This window comes from Suricata suricatta, chromosome 2, assembly GCF_006229205.1.
Source record: "Suricata suricatta isolate VVHF042 chromosome 2, meerkat_22Aug2017_6uvM2_HiC, whole genome shotgun sequence".
NCBI lineage: Eukaryota > Metazoa > Chordata > Mammalia > Carnivora > Herpestidae > Suricata > Suricata suricatta.
In genome coordinates this window covers 84,207,289-84,234,108 of record NC_043701.1, presented here as the reverse complement: position 1 = coordinate 84,234,108, position 26,820 = coordinate 84,207,289, and the positions used below count along the sequence as shown (strand labels likewise).

The 26,820-nt window shown below is 38.1% G+C and overlaps 1 protein-coding gene across 5 annotated transcripts in view; it reads left to right on the top strand.

Annotated features, from left to right (window-relative positions):
* Positions 1 to 26,820, top strand: part of ICA1 (islet cell autoantigen 1) — a 144,407-nt gene that overhangs the window by 86,432 nt on the left and 31,155 nt on the right. For all 5 annotated transcript variants that reach the window (XM_029929518.1, XM_029929509.1, XM_029929528.1 and 2 more), the window contains 2 exons: positions 19,689 to 19,814; positions 20,833 to 20,931. In XM_029929518.1, coding sequence (XP_029785378.1) covers positions 19,689 to 19,814; positions 20,833 to 20,931 — 225 coding nt within the window. The remainder of the gene's footprint in view (positions 1 to 19,688; positions 19,815 to 20,832; positions 20,932 to 26,820) is intronic.

The following is a 26,820-nucleotide window of genomic DNA, read 5'->3' as shown; positions in this document are numbered from 1 at the left end:
CTACTTTTAAAAAAAGAAAATGATTACTTGTAAATAATGTTAAAGATTGTTTATAGACCTTTCCCCTCTCTCTCTGAGATAACTTTATCTTCTCTTTACTCCTGTGCATATGTTTAACACATACTAGGTTTTTAACCCACAGTAAATTATTAGGTATGTATGAATTATTTCTCCAAACCAAAACATATTCTGAAGGAAGCTGCCCCTTGAGTGAGGGGCAGAGAAAGAAAGGGAGAGAGAGAATCCCAACCAGGCTCCATGCTATCAGTGAGAGCCCAACATAGGGCTTAATCCCATGAACTGTGAGATCATGACTTGAGCCGAAACCAGAAGTCTGACACCCAACCAACTGAGCTTGATGTTATGATATATGATATATATTATGATATATGTATATGATACATACATTTGATATGATGCATATATTATGATATATATGTTTGTATGATAGACATAGGGTTTTTTTTTTTTGAGAGAGAAATAGCATGAGCAGGGGAAGGACAGTAAGGGGGAAAGAGAGAATCTTAAGCAGGCTCCATGCCCACCACGGAGCCTGAGGCAGGGCTTGATCTCAGGACTGTGAGCTCATGACCTGAGCCAAAATCAAGAGTCAGACGCTTAAGAAATTGAGCCACCCAGGTGTCCATGCTCTGATTTACCTCTTAACAAACAAACCATATGAATTCAGCTATTATTTCAAGGTAGAGTGGAAAGCCATTTTGATGGTGAGCATGTTGCATCTTATTGATAAAAGGTACAGCTGGAGTGGAAGGTGGTGTACTTACTCTTTCTCTAAATCTTGTGGAGCCTGAAAATGGCACCAGACCGTGTTGTCAACCTATAAATGAAGACCCCATGTTATAGAAATGGGATGAAACATGTATTATCCATAGGAATACTCAGTCACTTCAAAATGTTCTTGAGCCATCCATAGTCCTGTATGATTGGACACTGCATTTACCAGTTCAGAATGTGCAAGGATTGTGACTTTTCTTGTGCAAGCAAAAAGCCCATTGATTTTGCATGTAGAAGAGGACACTAGCAAATTAACTAGCTCTATTTGTTTAACTAGTAAAGTTAACATTTTAATAGAAATTGAGAAGTAATTTCCTCTGTTAGTGATAATATGTCATATATAGAAAAATAAACTTATATAAATTCTATCCTATATTTGTTCCTAGAATGTTTTCCAAGTACTACTTGGTTTTTTCACATCTCATCTTCCCAACCATTTGAAATTTCCTTGAGTAGGGTTCATGCCTTATGCATCATTTAAAAATGTTTCTAAACGTGGCTGCATGGCTGTCTGACTCTTGAATTCAGCTCAGGTCATGGTATCATGATTTTATGGGTTCGAGCCCCACATTGCCTGGGATTCTCTGTCTCTGCTCACCGCCCCCCCCCCCCGCTTGTGTTCTCTCTGTCTCTCTCAAAATAAATAAACTTTAAAAAATTAAAAAGAAAGGAAGGAGGGAAAAAAGAAAGAGAAAAATAGAAGAAAGAAAGGAAGAAAAATGTTTCTATTTCATTTTTCCTTCACAACCACCCTTACATGAAGGCATGATTTTGCTAACCACAGAACTTTGCATGTAACTCCGAATAGCCTTAATTAAGCATCATAGTTTGAAAGAAAGCTTCTCATACACATTATCTCTCTTATTTATCTCATGTTTATTTTCCACATGTAATGGCAGAAACTCAGAAAAGTTAAATAACTTGCTCAGTATTACAAAGCTAGGAAGTTTCTGATCCATGCATAGAACTCAGGCCTTCTAGCCCTGGATTGGATGCCCTTTCTACTCCACCACACTGATAGAGATGTTGATAACTGCTTGTTGACTGATTACATGAAATTGTACCACAACTGCCACCTTCTCCAAACCCTACCCCCCAACACACATACCATCAATATGCGCCTATATCTTACTGGATTGGATTGGCCTCTGATATGGCTGCACCCTTCAAGCTGTAGGCCAGGACCACAGATAACATAAGGGTAAAAATAGCCTTTAGGGGAACAAAGATTTGAGGAATAAAGTGTTCAGAATGATGTTTAACAGTCAAGATTCAACCTTCACTTTCTTGGATAAAGATTTTTAGAAATGCAGGGTCTATAGCCATACCACCCTGAATGCGCCCGATCTCATCTGATCTCGGAAGCCAAGCAGGGTTGGGCCTGGTTAGTACTTGGATGGAAGAAATGCAGGGAAATTTTGGTGTCAATCTCTGCTTGATGGTTGCTGAGCTGATCTCCTCCCACCCCATCCCTGGAGGGGACCAAGAGCTAAAAAACAAACTCAATCTTGTAAATTAGTCTGTTGTTGTAGCTTCCTTCTCTTATATGTTTCCCCTCTGTTACTCTCAAGTCTTAAGGAAAGATATGGTTAGAGAGTCTAGTCTGATCTCCATTGTGCAGTAGAAAATTAGAGAAATGTCATTAGAGTCCCTGTCCATCCAGGGTTGTTAGTGGGAAGTTATGCCCTGAAGGCACTAGTGATTGAGGCAGCAAATTTAGGGATATGCCATCCAGGCATCTAATTTCCTCATGTGGAGATTCTCATTTAAATTGCCAACCTTGGGGTGACAGTGGGTTTTCTTTCCAAAAGAACTATGTTACACAAAAGTATAATAGAGGATAAATCCTGAAGCGTTGATCTGCTGGCTATTTTGGAAGAATGGTCTTCTTTCAAGATAATCTTTTAATTCATTTTTATTATTTTATGTTTAATAAACAATAAAAGTTAAGAAGAAATACAGTGCCCATAAGACAGCTACCAGGAATCCAGAGATAATGGACATCCTTTTAACTTACTTCACTTTGAGACAGCCCAGTGGTTGGTCTCTGCTTACTTCGGTTTTCATAGAGGAAAAGAGAACATTCTTTTCTTCTGCTCTTCTCAAATTTCATAGTAAATCCATTAAGTATTTATTGAGTAATTAATATATGCCAGGTACTGTACAAGTGCTGGAGATAAAATTGTGAATAATCCCATCATTGCCCCTGCTGTCAATTCAAGCCATCAAAAGTTTAGTGCTAGGATAGAGAGTCTAAAGCATTTTGTTGAGACACATAGAGAATTGCCTAATTCTGTCCTATGGTCAGGATAGACTGTTCAGAGATACTACGTTTTAAGTTGAAGACTGTGAGTGCAGTTAGTAGCCTGGTGAAAGGCAAGGGGGAGGAGGACAAGAGTTTTTCTAGCACAGTTGTGGAATGTGTGAAAGCCCAGAAAGGGGTGAGGGAGAGAATTATACAAAGAAATGAAAGGAATTTGGAGCATTACATTTTTCTATCATAAACTATGAAAATAGCTAGTGGTACCTTTAATCACATAATAGACAAGTAGGTTCAAAGAACAATGTTCCAGTAATAATATATGCTCAGATATGTTCAACTCTTAGAAAGTAGACGTCTTTAACATTCAGATAATCTTCTAGATAGTTTTCATTATATTTATATTATATCTTTATTTTGCATTTGAATTTTGTTGCTTTTATCTTTTAAGCAAGATGATATAATACTCATGATGCCTCACATTTTAAGTTTAAGCACTCACTTATTTTCTTAGCAGCATTTAAAAACTGAAAATCAATTGGTTAAGTGTCTCAACTTCAGCTCAGGTTATGATCTCATGGTTCATGGGTTTGAGCCTGCACTGTGGTCTGCACTGATGGTGTGGAGCCTGCTTGGGATTCTCTCTCTCCCTCTTTCCCTGTCTTCTCTCTCTCTCAAAATAAATAAATAAAAACTTTAAAATACATAAAAATAAAGACTGAAAATGACAGATATCTAAGAAGACATCTAAACAAAGGCATTCAAGACAGCTATACCAAAACTATAAAACATTGCCAAAAAAATAAATTAAATCAGACTTAGGGGGGATATACCATGTTCATGGATTAGAAGATTCCATTTTGTTAAGATGTCAGTACTCTCTAAACTGATCTGTAGGTTAAATGCAACACCAATCTCAATACCAACAGGAAATTTACAAGATGATTATAAACTTATATGTAGTGATATAAAGGACATAGAATAGCTCAGGTCATCTTAAAATAAGAACAAATCTGGGGGACTTAAATTCCTACATATTAAGATAATATAAAGCTACAGTAATTAAGACTGTACTGACTAATGAATAATCCTGTAGAACAATTAAACAGACTAGATATTCTATAAATAAACACACACAGAATTCCCTGATTTATGTCAAAAGCATTACTGTGATTCATTGGAAGAAATCATGACTTTTTTAGTAAGTGATGCTGAGTCCATTGGATATCCATATGGAAAACAATTAACTTGACCTTTATTTCATATTGTATACAAAAATTAATGAGAGATAAATCATACAGATAAAGTCCAAAGGTAAAAGAATAAATCTTTAAGAACAAAAAACATAGGTGAATATCTGAATGACCTTGAAACAGGCAAAGAGCTCTTAAACAGAAAGCACTAACTGAAAAAGAAAATAATAAATTGCACCTTATCAAAATTAAGAAAGTCTGTTCATTAAAAGAACACTGAGGATAGATAAAGAAAAGATACAGAGTGGAAGAAGATATTCATAATACATATATTCAGTGGTGAACTTGTATTCAGAATATCTACAGAAGTTCTGCAAAAAAAAACTGATCACCTAATTAAAAAATGGGGAAAATATATGAACAGACACTTGACAAAATATCTCAACATTGCTAATACGAAATGTAAAAGTACTAACATTATTAGCCATAAGGACATAATAATAAAAGGTACCAAATTGTTAAAATTAAATAAGGCTGACAATCACAAATGTTCATGAGACATGAACTGAGGTGTTCCCTAGATGTGGACATCTCAGTTATCCTGAAAGGAAACAGAGCATGCAGGAACATGTGTAGAAAGGCTTTATGGGCCAAGTCTGGAAATGGTGTGTTACTTCTCCTCAAATTCCATTGGAAAGAACTTTGTCTCATGGCCACACCCATTTTCAGAGGAGTCTGGAAAATATAGAAGAATGTGTGGATTTTGGTAGGCAGCTAACAGCCTCAGTCACAAAAGCACTTGGTCATTATACTGAAAATCTGAAATATTCTCAGGCCTATAATGACAAAAAGAAAAATTACTCACACAAAACATTAATGGATTGAGGTGTACAAAGAACATGAAACCCACATTTTCCAGAACAGCTGATATAGAGCAAATTGGAATGACATGATTTCCAGCAGAAAGGAACACAGAAATGCTACAGAAATATGCAGAATCTGTACACAGAAAATGTTTTGAAGATTTAGATTAATGGGAAATCAAAAGAGTTGGAACAGCTTCCTTCTTGGCATACAATTACTGTGGCAGTGTTGTCTTCTAAAAAAAAAAAAAAAGAAGACCACATCAAGTGACAGAATGTCCATCTATAAAAGTAGACTAAAAAATAGAAACTATAGACCCAAAGTGACGGTATATATTACTAGGCACCAGGTTAAAAACTATTTATTTAACTAGCATTTTTAGCTCTTACTGTCAGTACTAGGATGATGAAATAAGATATGGCCCCTGCCAGAAGCCCCCTGGAAAATATAATAGAATACAGCCAATTAACGTAACAGTGACTAAGCAGCGTGGTGTGAGATAATAGAGGTGTGTAACAGAGTGGTGTAAAAGAGGAGCATCTGAAGTCAGACTTGGGGAACTGAAGTGTGCTTCCTGGAAGAGGTAGCACAAGCTGAGTTTTGAAGGAACAATGAAGAAGAAAAAAATATGACATCAAAAATGTGTATGTGTGTGTGTGTGTGTGTGTGTGTGTGTGTGTATGTATGATTTGGGAGATTGCACTGGGAGAAAAGAATGAGAGAGACAGAGACAGGAAGAGTCAAAAGATGAAAGTGAATTGGTCCAAGACCAGATCATGAGGAGAGAGCATGTGCAAGTTACAGAGTCTAGATTCATCCTCGGTGTTCTGAGGAGCCAGTGAAGGCATGGTCATGCTTCTGTCTTTTTAGATATTCTTGAACATCCAGATCCACCACACTTTTGAAGTCAGGGGTAGCAAAATGGATCCATAAAGGAAGAGGCCTGAACATTTTGTTTCTCCCATTCACTCTATTTAGGACCCACTGCAGAGTAAACAAACACAATGCTGCAAACAAGATAATTTTCAGCCAGTCAGTTCACCTGTTAATTTATCGCTTGATTTGTGTTTATGAGTGTGATTACATGCAGTGAATGACCATCAGTAAGCATAATAAAAATATATTGTAATATAAAGTACAAACAAGTTTAGCTTGGGCAGCCAAGAAACACAATAAATTCCCCAACCTTTCACATGGTACATAAACAAAAATAAATGTTAAAAAAAAGAAAAAGAAAAAGAAAAGGAATAATGACATATTTTTAAAACCACAATAAAGTATCAGAAATACCAATGGAAAAAAAAGGATAGTATTGTAGCCTTTTACTATCTCCCAAAATGTGTGCTTCTCAGATAAGAGAGGAATTGATAAAATGGGTGCCCTGGGCTCAGTCTTGTGACCCGAGTTAATACTTCCACTAATGACCTGAAAGAGGAAGCAAACCCAGTTGGTTACATTTTCTGATGACAGCATTGCTTTCTTAAGTTAAAAACAGAAAGTAGGGGAAAAAAATTCACCAGCTGAGCAAACATTAAGAATGTTGGGACAGTGTGATAGCTAACTAAATTAATCTGGAATGTATCTGCATATTGTAAACTACAAGGTTGTGAATAATTTTGACTATGTGTCAAGCAAGGGCTTGAAAACAGATGACTTTTTGATCCTACATCAGTAGATACTTGAATAGTTAGTAATGGCTTGAATTTTAAAACAAGAAGCCAGAATCACAAACTTTTAACATATTAGAACATTTTAATGTAACAAGCGGACAGGTAAAGAGAAGGAGCAGTAGGTGAAGTGGTGACACTTCCGGTTTGGGCAATGTGCAGTTGCGTTCTCTCTGGTTTGAGATTTGTTACAATTGGGAAAGCAAAGTGATTCAGTGGAACAAACCTTTCACATCCTGCCCTTCCCCTGGTAATCAGGTTGGCTTGGGCAAGTTACCTAATGGTTCTGAAACCCAGTTTCCTTCTTTGTGAAACAGAAACAAAACTGTGGTGTAGGAGTGTTGTGAAAATCCAATAAGGGTATGTATGTGTCTGTATTTCACCTACTCAGTAAATGGTGGTGGTACTGGTGAGAAAGAAGGATAGTGTCTTGGAAAGACTAACAGTAATTCAGCAAACAGAGCATGCTGTGCTCTCTTGAAGCACTATCATGTAGTAGGAAAGCAGGGACTGATTTGTTCACTCATTCTGGTATCCTCTCTTCATTCAGCGTTTTGTGTATCTGCTGCCTGGAAGCATATAGCCTTAAATTCCTGAAATTAAACAGTGTGTAGCTTTCACCCTCATGAAGTTTATAGTCTGGAGGGTAGCAGGGCATACATGGGAGCAGGTTGCACATAGCACAGTTCTGTGTCATAAGGGTGTTTACAAAGTGACTGACTACAGAGAGGAAAAACTGCTAACTCTGATGAGAAGCCTTACCGGAAAATGTTCTCAGAGAAGAAAACCTTTGAGTAGAAACATAAGAAGTTGAGTAAGAGTTACCATGTAGACAATGAGGGGAGGGCTTTCCAGGCAGAAGAATTGTGCAGAAGTGTGGAAGTAGGTTTGGCGTGGTGTAGCTGGAGAATGGGAGCTTAGATTGCCTGGAGCACATGGCGCCTGGGAGGCCATGTGGGATGGGTCAAAGGCAGGCTGCTGCGGAGGATGGATGCAGAGTTGGTATGTCACCCAAGAGTAGACAACTTCCAACTCAGGCCAGGTGCTGACCTTTGTACTTACCTGCTGTTTGGTTTTAGGCAAATCATTTTATACCTCCATTTTCTCTTCTATACAAATGAGGGTAATTTTTTCCTATCTTGAAGAAGTGTAGTATGAAACAGTTTTAAAACACTGCCCTTCATGACTGTTCACTTTTTTTCCCCTTCTCCTTACCTAGTTTGGAACACATGGTTAGGTGTAATAAAGGACAGTTAAAACTCTCTTACCTGGAAACTCAAGACAGTGGACTGTGTTATGGACCCCACGTCACCTGAATCATCATTAAGATCATTATTTGATTAAAGTATTCATTCACTACAATACTTTATACATTCTTAGAAAATTACCCCAACACTTTCTTTGGTCAGTTCCACTCTTCTGGTTGACTTTTGCTATGATGATGATAACATGTTAGATACCTGAACTTCTGAAGAACAAGCAGAACAGGGGAGAAATTTGGAGTTATTTCGCTTAGTATCTGAAAATGGACATCTGAATGAAGGTCATGTCCCATTTTGTATAGATAAACTGAGATTATGTCAGCTAGGGTGCCTTGTCCTGCTTACGTAGATGGATCCAGAACTCTTGTCTTGAACAGCTTTATTCACCTGAAGGGAATGCTAGCTGAAAGATTCAATTCAGTCTATAAACTCAGCAGTGATGTAGCTGAAAAACCTCAAAATTATCACTGTGCATTTATTATTGCTGAATTGTTAAAATTCAAAATTCATGTTTAGGAGGAAATAAAGTAAGATGACACACACCTTCCTTGTTTTTGACAAAAGGCCAGTAGGTAACCATCATAGGCACAGCATTAAGCATGTATAGATTCTTCTCTTTTTCCTCTCCTTTTTCTCTTTTGCTTCTTTGTTTGACTTCAGTCTCCCCCCTCTCTCAAATCAGCCTACTTCCCTCCCTCCTTGAATAGGTTCCTTGAGTAGACGACCCATTCCATCCCCCTCCACAGTTTGCCACCACACCCCACACATTTTTTCCAGCCTCTCACTCCTGCTCCACCAGGTTTCATTAGCTGTGGTTCTGAGCTTGACAAGCCAAGGAGTTGATTGCATCTCCCTTTTGTCTTCCATACTGTGAGGTGCTTTCTCCAATGCTGTGTTGAACCACTTTGTGTCTCTACACCCTTGAATCAGTGGAACATGCCTCTTTCTCTGGACATATCTCTCTCTCTGTCTCTCTTTCTCTCTCTTGCTCTCTCTCCCTTCTTCCCTCCTTGTCATTTTTCACTATTTTTCTCCTGGTATGTAGAGGTAATTCTGGGAAGTACAGTATTAGAATGATGCTGGGAAGTGTGGAAGTGTTTGTTTCCTGTCTTGAGGGAAAATTCCATACCACAGTTGTGTGTCTGTGTCTGTGTGACCGTGCAGAGCCAGCTTGGAATTCTTTCTCTCTCTGCCCCTCCCCTGTTCATGCTTTCTCTCAAAATAAACAAACAAACTTAAAAAAGTGTTTCTTGGGAGGAAAGAAGAGATTTAAGAAGTAAGGATGGTGCCAGGAGACTTAAATTTGGAGTGCTTTCAGATTTATGACACACTCTAGCAACAATACTGTTGTGTGGATGTGAGGAGATAGGCCCACTACTCTTGGGAACAGATGGTTTAATATACTACATATTCCTTCTTTGTTAATAAATTTGAGTGGTTTAACAATAAGTAACTATCAGGTCTTCCTGATACAGCGTGGTTGGATAGGAAAGGCAGGATAAATGTTTGGTTCTTTGTCAAAATATTGAACTGGTTCACTTGGCATTTTCTGCAGGTGCCCCATGAGGCCTTTTGATTTTCGGTTTATTTGTACATTTCCATGTTTTTAATATCATTATGAACTCCTAGATTTGAATATATTTGATATGTTTTCCTTGTTGTCAGTGTTACTTCATTGATGTTCAAATTTGATATTTTTTCCTTGTTGTCAGTGTTACTTCATGGGTGTTCAAATTGTCTTATCTTTGGCTAGTGAGAGCCTCTTTAGGTTGACTCTTGGGTCCTTTTGACATGATCCTTGTAATGATCTAACTTGCTCTCTTGTGCAACAAAATATTCCAAGAGCATCTTATTTTTGCCTGCTTTAGCCCAAATATCAACCATTTTGACAAGGACCCCTAGTTATTGTAAGAGAAACATGGTAGTTAGAGACCATGATCTGGGTGCTAAGGATGCTCATTGCTTCTGAGTTAGCCATTCTTTTTATGCTTTTACTATAGACAGAACTAGAAAATATATTTTGGTTAACTTAATCTTAATAAAGAAAGCAGAGAAAGCAGAACTACTAAACTTCTTTTGTACTTTCATTGCCACTAAGGGAGATAGTACTAAAACTGGAAAGGATAGAAAGCCATTCTTAAGGAAAACTTGAAGCTCAGTCTGTAAGAGTGGCTGATGTGTAGATATATTTAAATACAGGTAGATGGATTACATCACAGAAAGAATTAATGTATCCAAGCACAGAAATACTACATGTAAGTTCTGAGAAATCAGCGATGTCAGAAATTATATAATGAGCAAGTACTATCCTATTGTAAAAGAAAATGTTAAAAACTCAAAAATTCAATAGTATAAATTACACTCTGATTCTTAATCAAATTTAGAACTGATTACAATATAAGTGGTTTTAAAGACTTAGAAAAAAATTGGGATTATTCTGAAGTAGAATTAATTTACCTTAACATCAGACTAATGTCATTTCATCTTACTGATAATATTTTGTAAGTCTCATCTCATTTTCTATAGGTAAAATAGATAAAAATGAGTTAGAGATTGAATTTAAAAAGAAGAACAAGATTGAGCTAGGCCTAGTCTTAGGACCCACTTTAAAAATAAGGATACAGGTACGTTAAGAGTAAAAGGGTAGATTAATATATCACCTGAAAATTCTAATTAGAAGAAATCTGAAGTGGCTATATTATTTTGGATAAAATAGACTTCAGAAAAAGAACTTTTATCAGAAATTAATATAATCTTGACTATGTAAGGTAATCTGAGGAACAGAAGTCAATTTGAAATCAATAAATGTAATTCGCTATGTGAAAAGACTAATAGCAAGTTATATGATCATCTCAGTGGAATCAGAAAAGTATCCATTTCTGATAAAAATTTTCAGCAAGCTAGGAATAGAAGAGAATATTTTCTGTCTGATAATGGGCATATACAAAAAATGTACCAGCTAACATCATACTTAATTTGGAAAAACTAAATACTTCCCCTCCTACACTCAGGAGCAAGGCAAGTATGTTTGCTTATACCAGCAAATATTCAGCATTATCATAACTAGTATAATAAAGCAAAAAAGTAAAGACATATAAATTGGAAAGGAAAAAGGAAAGCTGTCTATAATCCTAGATGACATGGTATATGTACACAGATCCATAGCTTCATCAATCAATCCATCTATCTATCTAGAGAGGAAATCCTAAGGAATCTTAAAAAAAAACCAACCAAAGAAACAAACTACTTTTAAAACTATTAATTGAGGGGCACCTGGGTGGCTCAGTCAGTTAAGCATCAACTTTGGCTCAGGTCGTGTCCTCACAGTTTGTGAGTTCAAGCCCCATATCAGGCTCTGTACTGACAGTTCAGAGCCTAGAGCCTGCTTCAGGTTCTGTGTCTTCCTCTCTCTCTGCCCCTTCCCTGCTCAAGCTCTGTCTGTCTGTCTGTCTGTCTCTCTCTCTCTCTCTTTCAAAAATAGACATTAAAAGTTTAAAACTAATACCTGATTTTAACAAGGTCACAAGATACAAGATCAGGTTACAGAAGTTAATCATTTTTCTAGTAATGACAAATTAGAACTTGAAATTTATATTTTTATGGAATCAAACAATATGAAATACTTTGTAATAAATTTAATAAAATGTGTAAGACCTGTGCACTAACATCAACAAAATACTAGGAGAATTTTAAAAGAATCAATAAATGGAAAGATATGTCATGTTTCTCAGTCTGAAGGTATTGCTAAGATGTCTATTCCAAGTAAATCTGTAGATACAATGCAATTTTATCAGTATCATGAAGGCTTTCTTTGAAGAAATTGAGAAACTGTCCCTAAGATATGTATAGAAATAGGAAGAACTTGGAATAACCAAAACAAAAAGGAAAAAATCATAGGATTTATACTACCTAACTGAAAGACTCATTATAAAGTTATAGTAATCAGTACAGTGTGTTGTCGGTACAAGGATAGACATGCAGATCAAAATAATAGAATGAAAAGTCTAGAAATGGATCCACACATATAATGACATGTTGATTTTTGCCAAAATGTGCAGGCAAAACCATGGACAGTTGGATAATTTTTCAACAAATGGTGCTGGAACAGCTGGATATCCACTTTTGGGGAAAATAAAAAACCAATACCCCTACCTCACACCATCTCCAGAAGTTAATTTGATAAGGGGAACCTGGGTGGCTCAGTCAGCTGAGTGGCCCACTCTTGATTTCAGCTCAGGTCATGATCTCATGATTCATGGCTCCACGCTGACTGCACCAGAGCCTGCTTCTCTCTCTGCCCTCCCCAACCCCCACCCCTCAAAATATATGAAAAAAAATTAAAGAAAGAAATTAACTTGAAACGTATTACATATCTAAATGTAATAGCTAAAAATATATAATTTCCAGAAGAAAAACACACAGAGAAAATATCTTCATGATGTTGTTAGGGGATGGTTTAGTAAGTCATAAAACGCAGAAACTATTAAAAAAAAACTCACTTGTTAAATTAGATATAATCAAAATAAAAACCCTTTTCTCTTCAAATAGCACTATTAAGCAAATGAAAGGTTTATTTTGTAAATCATTTTGTAATGTATAAAAATATTGAATCACTGTGATGTGTACATGAATAGGATATTGTATATCCATTACACTTCAATAAAAACAAAAATTTTTTAAAAACCTGAGAAGACAAAAGAAACAAAGAAAATGAAAAGGAAGTTAAACATTTGAAGAAAATGTTTTCAAGGTGAGGTCTGATAATGGATTTATATTTAGAGCATATGAGGAACTCATAACTCAGTAAATAAAAAGACAAATTTAATTTTTAAAAAGAGGCAAAAGATTTGAATAAGAGTATTATGAAAGATGTGAGTGGCAAATAAGACATTAAAAGATTGTCATCATCTTTAGTCATTAGAGAAATTCAAATTAAAATCATAATGACTGTGACTACACATCAATTAGAATGGCTAGAACTTAAAAGATTGAAAATACCAAGTGGTAATGAGGATATGGAGCAAATGGAACTTGGATTTATTGTTGGCTGGAATGCAAAATGATACCGTATTTTGGAAAACAGTTTGGCAATTTCTTATAAAATTAAATATATAGTTACTAAAAGGCCCAGCATTCCTACTGCCCAAGAGAAATGAAAAACATGTCCATACACAGACTTGTACTCAAATGTTCATAACACTTTTATTCAAAATAGCCAAAACCAAATGATATATAAATTACATGATATCTATATAACTAAGTACTATTCAGAAATAAGAAAGAACACATTTCTAATATATACAACTTTGATCTCAAAGATTGTACTGAATGAAAGAATCCAGCCACAAAAAGACTAGACTACATTGTATTATTCCATTGATATGAAACTCTAGTTCCAAGTGTAAAAGTCCTTTAAAAAGGGCTCTGATTCATACAGCTTGAATCAGATGCCTTTCCCTGAATCAGCCAACCATAATGCTGTAGGATTGACTCAACTTGTTTAAGATGGCCATCCCCAGGCCAGTCAGCGGGAGTGAAAAGATGCCCTATAAAAGTATATACTCATTTAAACCACATGATTAAAGAGAAGGAAGATATTTCAAAATGGGTTGAGGATTTTGTTGAGTGAAGACCAAAACATAGGTAACTCCTGGGTCTGCATTTGGCTGCCCACACACATGCATGGTATTCACAGTCACTTACACTTATGTCCATGCATAATACAATGTCAGAATTGCTTCTGCCACCAATGGATAAGTATATGATGCTAGCAAGTTATACAGTAAAATGATTCAGGAAGGTGTTTGATTATCATAACACCTTTTGGCTTTTATTCAAAATAGCCAAACCCAAATGGCATAGAAATTACATGATACCCATATAATTAGGTACTACTCAGAAATAAGTAATAAGTAACAAAAAATTAATAGTAATAATAATAAATAAGACCTCCTCTCAAGAGGTCTTGGTTCATTGGCCAGAAAAGATATCTTCTTTTAATGAAGCTAAACATCTGACCTTTTGTTCTCCAATGACTTAGATGGGCTAGACTTTCTTTTGTGGCAGTGCAAAAGAAATAATTGGTATATTCTCTGATCTTGACATTTTTCCTAAATGTAGGATTGCTACCTCAGAGGAAAATAGGATGAACAAATCAGTTTAATGAGGGTGTTGAGAGCTGGTTGGGAAAGAAACTAAGAATTTTGATGTAGTGTGAGGTGTCTTGTCCATGAGAAGTTGATATTAGTAGAAACATCTGGGGGAAAGGAAAGTTAGACAGTGATACTGGATTTGGGGTGGTTAGATACATCTATACCCCAACATTTAATACTTCACTAGGTCCTGTCTATTTTACCTCCTAAATATCTCTGGAGTCAGAGCATTTTTTTTTCCCATATCAGTATCTCTACCCAAGTCTAAAGCTGCCATCGTCTCTACCCTTGACTCTAGATCCATCCTCATCTACTCTCTCCTTCCGCCTATCCATCTCCACACTATAACCAGAGGACTTTTCCAACTGAAAATAAAACCATATCTCTCCCATGCTTAATGACCTCCAATGTTTTTGCATGGCTTCTAGGATAAAAATTAAAATCCTAAGCACATGCCTTCAAAGGCCTCTCCTCTGGGATGTGCCCCAACCTACCTCTTGTGCCTCATCTCATACCACCCCTCTACTTGCCATAGCAACCCAGCTATACTGCCGTTCTGGGACCTGCCTTATTGCCCTTCACCCAGGGCCTTTGCATGTACTTCTCTCTTTGGTGGAGTATTCTTTTCTTGCATAGTTAATCATATTCAGTCCTTCTGAATGGAATTTGAGCACCACTTTCTTGGAGAATATTCTCTTGGCCAGTTTCCTCAGTAAATCATTCTTGTGGGGGCAGTGTGGCTTTCTTTCTGAGTACCTCATTCAGCTTGATGTTATGCCCTCAATGATGTGAAAATGCCCACTGGACTGTTAGCTCCATGAGGGCAGAGACCACCTGTGTTTTACTCATTGCTACCAGCACATAGAAGATATTGAGTGAATATTTGCTGAATGATTGGATGCAAGGATGATGTCAGGCAGAGCCCTTCCCTGGAGGAAAATGTAAAAGGAGTAGGATTATAGTTTTCCTTTATTTGTTTTTAAAGGAAATAAAACACTTAGAAAAAAAAAACCATGCTGAAATTATTTGGTCGTGGAGTAATATGAAGACCTTTCCCACCGGATGGGGAAGTTGGATTGAAATAAGAGGACAAATAGCTTGGGCTTCACCATATGTAGTTCAAGTTGGGGCTAAGAGGTAGGATTTCAGGTTAGGAGACATAAGTACAGAGAAGTGCCCTGTAGTTTTGGCATGCTAAGACATTGCTCCTTTCTCTGGTAAATTGAATTTCTGCAGCCTGGGAAAAATAGGACCCACACTGAAGGGAGTTTAATATGCATGATCATTTCCTAGAGCTTAGAGAATTAGAGGAGAAAGGTGGGGCAACAGAAATAAAGTTAAGAAATAAACAAAGCCTACATTTATAGGACTGAAGATATTTTTTTTAAAAAACCTGGAAAACTACATGAGCTCCTCAAGATGTTTATGTAATTGAATATAATTTATCTGGGATTGAAAGGAATAATAATCAAAACATTTTTCACTTAAGTGCATCTGGAGGCATATGAAATTAGACTCTTAATGGTGGCCTCTGCTTTAGTGTGTCCTCAGTGCTTTGTCCTCGGGCTGCAGACTGGAAATGTGTTTTAGAGAGTAGGCATGGAGCACAAAATATTAAATGAACTTTACCATATTCAGAATGCCCAACAGGGCAACATCCTCCTCGTTTGGCAGGCGAAGGACTCAACATTTGGAAACTCAGCAGTGCATTAAGTATTTTAATAATCATTGTTGACACACAAAGCATATGGCCTTTCAGAACTCACTGGGTCAAGTGTTGAAGTCTTCTTCTAGGTTTCTAAAATTACTTTACAAAATTTAAACAAAATAAATTAGGGCACATTTCAAAGCATATTAATTCATGAGCTTTGTGTTATAAGCAGCTAAAGTTTTCTCTCAGGGTAAAAGAATATCTACATAAAGGAAAAAGCAAAGTCCACAGCCTCACAAAAAAGTAATTTGCATTTCATTAGAAGATGTAGAACTTCTCCTTTGGCAGGCCAGTCTTGTGGATACCTTGTATTTACTGTTTACTCTTATGCATGCTTTAAGACCCACCTCAGATATCCACTCCCGTCTCAGAAGTCTTTATTGTCTGCCTGCTTATCATTTATATATGTTATCTGTGTGCACAATAATACTGTGAAATAAGCAACATTCAATGTCTTAAGACAATAAGCTTTTCTTATTGTTCACAAATCTATGGGAAGGATAGTTCTGGTCTTTGCGAGGCTCACTCATGAGTCTGTGGTTAGCTGTGGGGTAGGGAGGGCTTCTGCTGATCATGGCAGACCTCCCTCTCCTATCTGCGGGTCAGCTGGCCAAAGGCTGATCTGCAGGGACAACTGGGCTGTCCTCCTTGTGTCTCTTGGATGCACAGGACTCTTACACCCCTCCAGCTGGCCAGCCCAGGCATGTTCTCAGGTTGGCCTGGGTATATTCTCAAGGCCATCTCAGAGAAGCAAAAAGGTGGAAACATGCTAGCACTTTTTTTCCAGGCTTCCAGTTTCATCACATTTGTTAACATCTCACTGGGCAAAGCAAGTCACATGCCAAGCCCCCAGTCAGAGTGGGAGTGGCCCACAAATTTGTTAAAGGGCAAAGGGTGGGGATACTGGGAGGCCAGTATTTGGGGCTTCATTTTTTAGTTTTCTTTTATCTATTTTGAGAGAGAGAGAGAGAGAGAGAGAGAGAGAGAGGCAGGGAGGGGCAGAGAGAGAGGGAGATAGAATCTCAAGCAGGCTCTGCAGTCAGTACAGAATCCAATGTGGGGCTCAACCTCACAAGATTATGACCAGAGCTGAAACCAAGAATTGGATGCTTAACAGACTGAGCCACCAAGGCAACCTCAGTATTTGGGACTTACTGATATCAACCTACTCTCCTGATCCACACCACCTCCAGCACTAGTCACTTCCTTATCTATACTTCTTTACTTTTTTTCTACTGTTGTACTTTTCCCATTGTATTATAATATAATTGCTAATTTGTCTTCTCTAAAACTACTAGATGGTCCTTATGCCTACGTGTATTCATTCATAAGTATCTCTTGACCCACTGCCATGAATCTTACTCCTTTACAGGTACCCCAGTGCCTAGCACTGGTCCTAACACATAATGGGTACTCTCTAACTACATGCTGAATGAATGCAGATGTGAAAGCTCATACCCATATTAATCTGCTTCCCCTTCAGAAGAAAAGAGTGGAGACAGAGTCCTCCCAGGATCCCAGCTTAGGAGGTCTTCCTGGCCAGAGCAGCTGGTGGAGGGCTTGCAAGTGAGGACGTCAGCTTCTGTGAAACAGCTATCTCTTCACACTTTTCCGTATCTTCCCTCCAGAGCTTGGGTTTTCATTTTGCTGTCTCCATATTCCTCTCAAAGGAAAGCAGGAAATCACTACTTTTAACTAAGTCTGTTTGTTTTATAGTGTGTGCTCCCAAGTACCTTTGCCTAGAGTTTCTCCACTCTACAGTGGGAAATGATGGAGCTCGAGGATTTATTTAAGCTCACGGTGTGGTCCGTTTGAGAGGAGCTAGCTGGCTTCCTGTATTCTCTGATTTTCCCAGCCCAATAGTACAAAAATACAGGGGAATTCTTAGGAAAAGTTTTATTCAGCTATAGTACAGAAGACCCTATTCACATAGGGTGTTACTTCTGTCAATATGGTGTTAAATGTATTGTCTCATTGTTTTCCAATTCCATATAATCTACAGGAAAAACTAGGGTTTCTGGGTAGAGTCAAATTTTGAGCTTCTTGATTTTCCAGTGACTAGTGTACATTGCTTGAGAGGCAGAATAGCATGACTTTGGAATCAGGCAGGCTAATCTAGAATGGCAGACTTGCTTATTAGTTACTTCCCCAGATGAATCCACTTATCCTCAAGAGTCAAAAAGGGTAATAACAGAGGCTAAGAGAATAGCTGGAATGTGGTGAGTAAATTGTATTAATTGTTCAGTTGTATCAATTGTGAGTTGTAGCTATTGTTAAATTGCTTCAGTGGTTAAATTGTTACAAATGGTAGCAATTGTGTTGATTTTCGGTATTATATAATGCCCTATAATTTTATAAGTTGTGATTATAAGTAGTATTATCAGTGGTAAAAATTAATGTTTTATGTCAAATAATCTTCATGGTTATTTTTATTAAAAAATCATTTCTAAAATAACAACCTTAAACGTTATGCTTTAAAATGATACTTAAGTAGCCTGGAAAGTTTCTTCATTCATTCACCGAATTTGTATTAGCACTGCTTTGGGCCAAGTCACCAGGTACCAGTCATGTAATGGTGACCAAGGCAGTCATCTTTCTTGCCTCCTGGAATCCTGTGATGGAAGAACTATCACTACTAAGTCAGTGTTGCTCCCAGATTGCAGTTACCTATTTGGTATCTACAACTGCATGAATAATCTGAGATAAAGTGATATTTGGCAAGCTTTCCCTGGTTAAAATATAATGTGCTGATGCTTCAGACTGGAGGAAGGAGAAATCTTGACCTTACCATTTTTAAAGTAGCTATATTATTTTTAAAAACCTTCTATTTTATTATCAAATAATGTGTACAATAAAGATTTCCAAATCTTTTCCTGACCTCATTCCAATTTGAAATATTATATGGGGGCGCCTGGGTGGCTCAGTCAGTTAAGTCTCTGGCTTCGGCTCAGGTCAGATCTCACGTTCGTGGGTTCAAGCCCCGCATCAGGCTCTGTGCTGACAGCTAGCTCAGAGCCTGGAGCCTGCTTCCAGTTCTGTGTCTCCTTCTCTTTCTGCCCCTCCCCCTCTCATGCTCTGTCTCTCTCAGTATCAAAAATAAATAAAACATTAAAAAAAACATGAAATATTATATGGCTCAGGGACAGAGAGAATTGCTTATATTCAGACTCAGCAACAAAAAGTTGAAAGTTTATCAGTTTTTTAGATTATGTCACAATCCCCTAATATGGTATCCTAGGTTGGATCTTGGAACAGAAAAAACAGACATTGATGGAAAAGCTAGTTAGATCTGACTAACGTCCATTGTTTAGCTAATAGGACTGTGTCTGTGTTGATGTCTTATTTGTAGCGAATGTACTGTGTTATGTAAGTTGTTAGCATTAGGGAACCTGAGTGAAGAATACACGGGGAAGTGAGCTCCAAAGACCACCAGGAAAACAGTAACGTGGCAAAGGCTAGCCCCTTACCCCACTGCATGTTTCCAGACCTCTCCCCACTGCAGTCACTTTGTATGTAGATGCTTTGAGAGGAGAGGAATTTAAATTTTGACTGAGAAACATATAATTAGGATGGTGAAACTGCTGTAAAATCATCATATGCAGTGCTGTTGGTGAGATCCTTTGGAGGTAAAGAATGGATGTTGTAGGATCTTCTCGCCTGCCTGGAACTTTCAAAGGTGTTTGCTTATATGAAAGAGAGAAGCCGTCTCTTGGTCTTTCCTCACTGGCAAATTTTACCTACTTAAAAGTCTGAGTGGTTCAAAGGTTCCCTTTTACTTTCATAGGTACAGACACAAGTACGCCTTGCCAAAAAAAGCTTTGACAAATTGAAGATGGATGTGTGTCAAAAAGTGGATCTCCTTGGAGCAAGCAGATGCAATCTGTTGTCTCATATGCTAGCAACATACCAGGTAATGAAGTAATGTTGGTTACAATGAAACAAGAATGTTATGAGGCTTAGGGGACAATAAAATGGTGTCTGACCTCAAAGTATGGTTTGGGCATGATGAAGTTCTGAATGTCTTGCTCATAATTTACTTTCCATACCTGTCCCTTCTACTGGACTACAGTTTAGTCAAACTGAATATTAGCTCTCTCCTTTACATACACCAGGATTTCCCACTTCCTTGCATTTACGTAGGTGGTTCCTTTTGCCTAAGTGCCTTTCCCCACATTTGTACCTTTCCGTATTCCACTCTCTTTAATGTGCTAGTCGCATCCTTCAGAAAGCCTCCTCTGACTTCACTCAGTGTTGTTGCCTAGACTTCTCCTGGCACAGTCACTTACTCATCAGGTTGTCATAATTTAACGGGCTTATTTTTGTCTCCTCCTAGCTTCTGAGTTCCTTCACATAGTACTTGTATCCACCAATAGTACTATTAGACACCAACCGAGTATGGGAGGCCAAATTCTGGGTATCCCAGAAATTAGTAAGACAAAATTCCCTGTCCTCAAAGAACTTAAAGGTTCAGAAAGAAGTCAGATATTTTGTACACTGTGACAATATTTTTTGTACTTCGAGGAGAGAACAGGATGTGCTAAGTGGAATAAGTCCAACACAATCCAATGATGGTTTGAAGAGGGACAAATTGAATCAGTGGAAGGATCACAGAAGTAGATTGTTAATGATCAGCCCTGGGTTTTGGAGGATGAATCACATGGGACAAGAACAGAGACTAGAGAGAATGTCCCAAATGGTGGAGCACCATTAGCCATGGAAGGCAGTGCTTAGGGGGGGGGGCCAGGAAGCATTTGGTTTGGCTGAAATACAAGGTATAAAGAGGGACATAGTGGAAACAAGACTGCAGATATGAGTTGGAATCATATCTTTGGCGGATCTTGGAAGCCAGAGATGGGCACACTTCTCTGGGGCCTGTGGCTAAAACTGAGAATTTAAAACATTAATAGCTATACTGTCTTTCCTTACAGACAACTCTCCTTCATTTTTGGGAGAAAACGTCTCACACTATGGCAGCCATCCACGAGAGCTTCAAAGGTTACCAACCGTATGAATTCACTACACTGAAGGTATGAAAGCTAAGAGAGGCCGTTAGAAAAACTTATGTAAACTAATGTTTACATCACGGACAGTGTCCATTGACAGCAATCATCATTATTCCAACACTCCCAATGTCCAAGAGAGAACTATGCCCCCTAGTATTGTCCTTTACTGCATCAGTATTCAATACAACAATAAGTCACAACAATACAAAAACACAGCTTGAACCTAGGGTACATGTTACTCGGAGATGAATTGTGGGGGCTGCTTTAAATGACTTATTTGATGTTGTTAAAGAAAAGATTGTACAAGCCTAGTATACTCCATTACTTTTTAATTATTAAATTCAAGTATGTTCCCTTGCAAAGGTATTTTTCTTTCCTCTCTTCTGACAAATATCTTTTTATTCTGAGAGTATCATTCAATATAGAATTAGATTTTCTCATAAGACTATAGGAATATTTTCCATTCAGAAAAGCAAGGTTAAACTCACTGATTTCTGAGCTCAAAAGGGACATATGCAAAATGTCTGATTCTCAGGGTTGCAGCTGAGTGTGGGATCATTTGGGTTGCTGAGGGAGAACACATGTCTGTTGAGAAGGGAGTGATTTGGGTTCTGAAAGAATTTTGAAAAGGAGAGAACACCAGGGGCTTTGTTGCCAGGTCATATCTTTGAAAGGAAAAGAGCAGGAAAGAACTAGATAAAGCTCACCCAGAAATTACCTTCCTTTTAATTTTTTTGGCAATGTGTAAATAACATATCATCTTGCTTAAGAAAACATTAAAAGGCTTTTTTATTAAACTTAAAACACTTTTGATTCTGAAATTTTTTCCAATGTCACAGCATCTACAAAAGTCTTAAAACAGAAACCTTTAAGACCCTGACCCTTTAACTGAATGTCCCAAGAGGAACCCAAGACAGTCCACTTCCCTTGGGATGCACCTGGCCTGACTCCAGGACACCTGGACAGTGAAGTTTCTCCCCAGCACTCCTGTCAGCTGGTCCTGTGTTCATTTGTTGGTACTTGCTGACATGCTGCATGGTAATCAGATTCAGAATGTGCCCTTCTTTTACTCTGTCAGCTGAACTGTAAGCCCTTGAGGGGAGGGACATCTTATTCCTCCCATAGCCTCCTTTGTCCAGCTAAATGTTCTTCATCCAGTGAACACAAAAAGCCTTTCTCGGCACCTTGGTGATGTTACCACTGCTACATTCCTTCCCCATCATTTTCTACCACTTTATGCACCTTAGAAAGAAGCTATCCCGACCAAACCAGATCGACTGAAATTATTACAACTCACAGTTCTCACATTTCTTAGAGAGGCCTGAACTCTAAGAGGAGGCCTGAAGAACCCTACAGCTTCTTCTTCAATAAGGCAGAGACTTTTAGGTTTAGGGTATGTATGTGCATCAGATTTTATTTTATAATAAATTTGTCTTTTATAAGACAATTGTACATAAATCAGCTAGGTGGAAGATGGAATGATACCTACCCCAAATACAATTTAAAAGAAGTTCAGGTTTCTGTGAATTGCTTATAAAGTACAATGTGAAACTGATGCCACAAGCATGGAGGATTCCTTTCTGGCCTCCTGTGCTGAGGAGAATATGGCTCTTCAGTTGTTGCCATGATATTTATCCTGCAGAGAGGATCAAGCTGATGATGTTAGAGGATTTCTGGGCAGAGAATTTAGTGGAAGTTTGGTGGCAGTGGTTCAGGACATAATTACAAATATTTTGGCACATGACTATCCATTACCTTTTACATCCCCAGAGTCATCCTAAAATTATGGTTTAAGTAACAGTTTATGGTTTAATTATAAGATAAACTCAGTAGAAATAATGTATCTGTTAAGGTATAATATAATTATAGTAATATTAAGAATGTTAAGTATCCAGCAATCAACCAAATAAACTAGGCTGTTTATTCTAATTTTCTAGAATGCTATTAATCTAGGCTTTTCAGTGATGTTATGTTAGAATCCCAAGTTGGTCACAAATTATTTTCTCTATATGGACTCACACCTATATAATAGAATCCTGTTATCACACAGCTCATTATTGTATATACAGAGGCATGTTACCTATCATACTGTATGTCATAAAACATGAAAATGAAGACCCCCAATGATTTATGTGTTACCATCAAGCATGAAGATATTACCTAGCTTACCACCCTCTTGTACTAATATATATTTTTAAAAACATGCCTTGTATTTAAAAGATTTGGGGGGCACCTAGGTGGTTCAGTCGGTTGAGCATCTGACTCTTGATTTAGGCTCAGGTCATGATCCCAGGGTCATGGGATTGAGAGCTCAGCACTCAGTGTGGAGCCTGCTTAGAATTCTCTCCCTCTTTTCCTCTGCCCCCTCCCCTGCTCATGCTCTCTCTCTCTCTCTCTCTCCAATAAAAAAATAGATTCTTTCTCTCTCTCCCTCTCTCTCTGCCCCTCCCATTCATGTTCTCTCTCTCTCTCTCAAAAGAAATAATAAAAATTATAAAGTATTATTAAAATGAGCAGGCACCTGGTGGCTCGTTCAATTAAGCATCTGACTCTTGATTTCGGCTCAGGTCATGATCTCACGGTTCCTGAGTTCAAGCCCTTTGTCAAGCTCTGCCAGTGCAGAGCCTGCTTGGGATTCTCTCTCTCCCTCTCTCTCTCTGCCTCTCCCCTGCTCATTGTGCATTCTCTTTCTCTCTCAAAATAAATAAACATTAAAAAATTATATAAATAAATAATAAAAATGTTTGATTTACTCAAGTCATTTTCAATGTATATATATTTTCTCCTGAATGGCACTATATACTGATAATGGATTACTTTGGAATTTAAATGAATATTTTTATATTTTATTTGTTCTCTTGATTTACCTAAGTAAATAGCCCCTGAAATGCCTTTTGGGACTCTGGCTGGAAGGAAAGCATTGTCTTTGGAGCGGTTTGCCAAGCTCTGTTAATGAAAAGCAGCCCATTTGTTTTCTTTGCTGCAGGGTGTATTCTGAGTGTTGGTAAATGTGCCACTGCAGCTGTATTTCCTGACTGTTAGTTTTATGCTTGATGAAGGATGATAATTAATGTGTTAAACACTCGATGCATCCTGTTTGGAGGGAAGAGGCTTTCGCTGCAGCATTACAGGGACATCACTCCTGCCCCAGAAGTTTATTTCTAAGGAACCTTTCTCTAGGAAATATGTATAGTTCTTTCCCAGTATAATCTTATTGTAAAAATGAATTAAGTCTCCACCTCTTACAAAATATCCAAGTGACTATTTTGACATTTTGTGAATATTTAGTGGTAATGTTTTATGTGTCAGCTATTGCTTTTTTACTCAGGCCTCATATGGTTCTATTGATTCTAACTTTATTGATGTAGTCCTTCACCATTAATTTTATGTTTAATAGGTTTTTGTAGCATTTTAACGTTTGAAATTTAATATTATGAAAAAATTTTTTGTTACAAAATTTTTTAATCTAATTTCAACAAGGCTCAAATTTATTTATTTATTTTTTAATGTTTTATTTATTTTTAATACAGAGAGAGACAGAGCATGAGAGGGGGAGGGGCAGAGAGAGAAGGAGACACAGAACTGGAAGCAGGCTCCAGGCTCTGAGCTAGCTGCCAGCACAGAGCCTGACGCGGGGCTCAAACCCACGAACGTGAGATCTGACCTGAGCCGAAGCCGGAGGCTTAACCGACTGAGCCACCCAGGCGCCCCAAGGCTCAAATTTAAAGGGGGAGAGAACATCTTTTAAGTGGCTTACAATAAAAGAAGCAAAGCTCTAATCTTGTATTTTTAAACAGTAAATATTTATTATTTCATTAAAATACTACTAAAGATAGCTATTTTGCATGGGTTATTAGTATGTTAACTAACTTTTTTAGAGAGAAAAAGTGCATGCATTGGGGAGGGGCAGAGGGAGAGAGAATCACAAGCAGTCTCCACACACAGCTCAGAGCCTAAAGTGGGGCTCTGTCTCAGGAACCAAGAGCTCATGACCTGAGTCAAAATCAAGAGTCGAAAGCTTAACCAACTGAGCCACCCAGGCACTCCTGATATGTTAATTTTTTACTGATTCCAAATCATCTGAGAATGTCTTTCACATGGTAGAAATTATCAAGTCATGGAGATAAGACTAGAATATTTCTAGCCATATCTCAAAAGCACTGTCACTTTTTTAGAGGAAGCAATTTACATGACTTTAAAGCATTTTTTTAAAGGTAAATGAAATGCTGTCTATTAGAAAACAGTGCCCAGTCTTAAATTACCGCCCCTCCGAAAATGTTCATGTTTACTTTATCCTCCAGGATGTCCTTTACTTGCGCATCACCACACAGATCCAAAACAGGCTTCAGAGAAAGCAAAACAAAAAAACAAAAGCAAAAGCAAAAAACAAACAAACCTTCAGGAGTCATGTGACTTTTGTCTAGAAAATCTTAAACTCAGTGGTCTCTTCCCCCCTAACTATCATGTGGGTTGAATCCAGATGTCTTTACAGAGAAGTAGGTCTGGAGACCCTTTGGAGAAATCTATACACCATTAGCAGCTGGTTGAGGGGAAGGCATGTCCTTCTGCATTTGTATTTTAGAAGAGATCAGAGTGCCTATATTTGAAATGGCCAGTAATAAAACATATTCCTATCATGTCTCCCATTCTAGTGCTTTTGGCAGGAAGGCCACGTTTTTTACATGATAAAGCATGTAAGATCATGGACTCTGTGCCAGTGAGACCTGTCTTTAACTTGGGCTCTGTCACTGTCCAGCTGTGTCGTGGTGGTGCTGGTGGCAGAGAGGGTGGCAGCCATAGTGGTGGCACCAATAGTCCCATGGTCGGGATAATGGGGAGGGATCTATCAAGAATTCTCTTATGGATCCAGAAGACAGCTGTTGGCAGTATCAATACATGGGGGTCTGTTGGCTTGCCAGGTTCGGTAGCCTAGCTTAAGTTCTTTTCTTACTGTTTTCACCTTCAGTGATGAGTTTTGCAGTGAATTTTGAAGGTGAGGCTGTGAATGGCAGTGGACTAGGTCTCGCAGACCTCACCCAGGATAATCCCTCCCTGCCTGATTCCCACAGATGCTCTGGCAGTTACGTTTCCAAACCTGTGCTTCAAGCCTGCAGGCCCTGGTCTGGGCTTACAGAACTCCTGCAGGGATACAAGAGGGCAGGGCAGGCCTACAAGCCAGGAAGGCAGGGAGGCTTCCCGCCCTGCAACAGGGCTAATTCTAAAAAAAAAAAAAAAAAAAAAAAAAAAAAAAAAAAATGCAATTTGGCTTTACAACTGGCTTATGCCCTGTGCCAGGATTTTAACTAAGGAAACCTAAATTTGAAAACCTAACTCTGGGCATGTTCAAAAATAACCATTGAAACAGATGTGCCGATGTTCCCTCTTTCCTCTCCTGGGGTCTAGGACTTAGTACTGTTATATGGAACATCATTCTGGAGGCTGAAATGCTTTTAGCTTTCACAATTCAAAAAACATCCTTCTCTAAATTTTGTTTTTGTCAAAGTCGTATGCCTAATAGGCTTCTTCCACCCACCTCCACATTTCTCAGTTAATCACTTGAACATTTACCGGCAAGCCACACAGCTCTGTAGTTACTTGCTTTGAAAATAAAGCCATATAGTTTTTATGAAAATTGGGTAAATATCTCTGCAATGCTATTTTAGTTGCCAGTCCCAACATGGCAATTATTCATGGCGAGCATCCAGCATATCCTTGTAGACTTTCAAGTTTTCTCTCGGTGTCATTACTTTACACAGCCTTTAGCAGAGTGAATTTTTCCCCCAAGCCGCTCCAGGCCAGATCATTGCAAAATTGAGATGCATCCAAGTCCATGGGGAGGAGGGGGTAGGGGGGCTGACCATGGCCACCAGTGAAGTCTGAGGTAGACAAGCTGATGGGTGGCTGATCATTAGT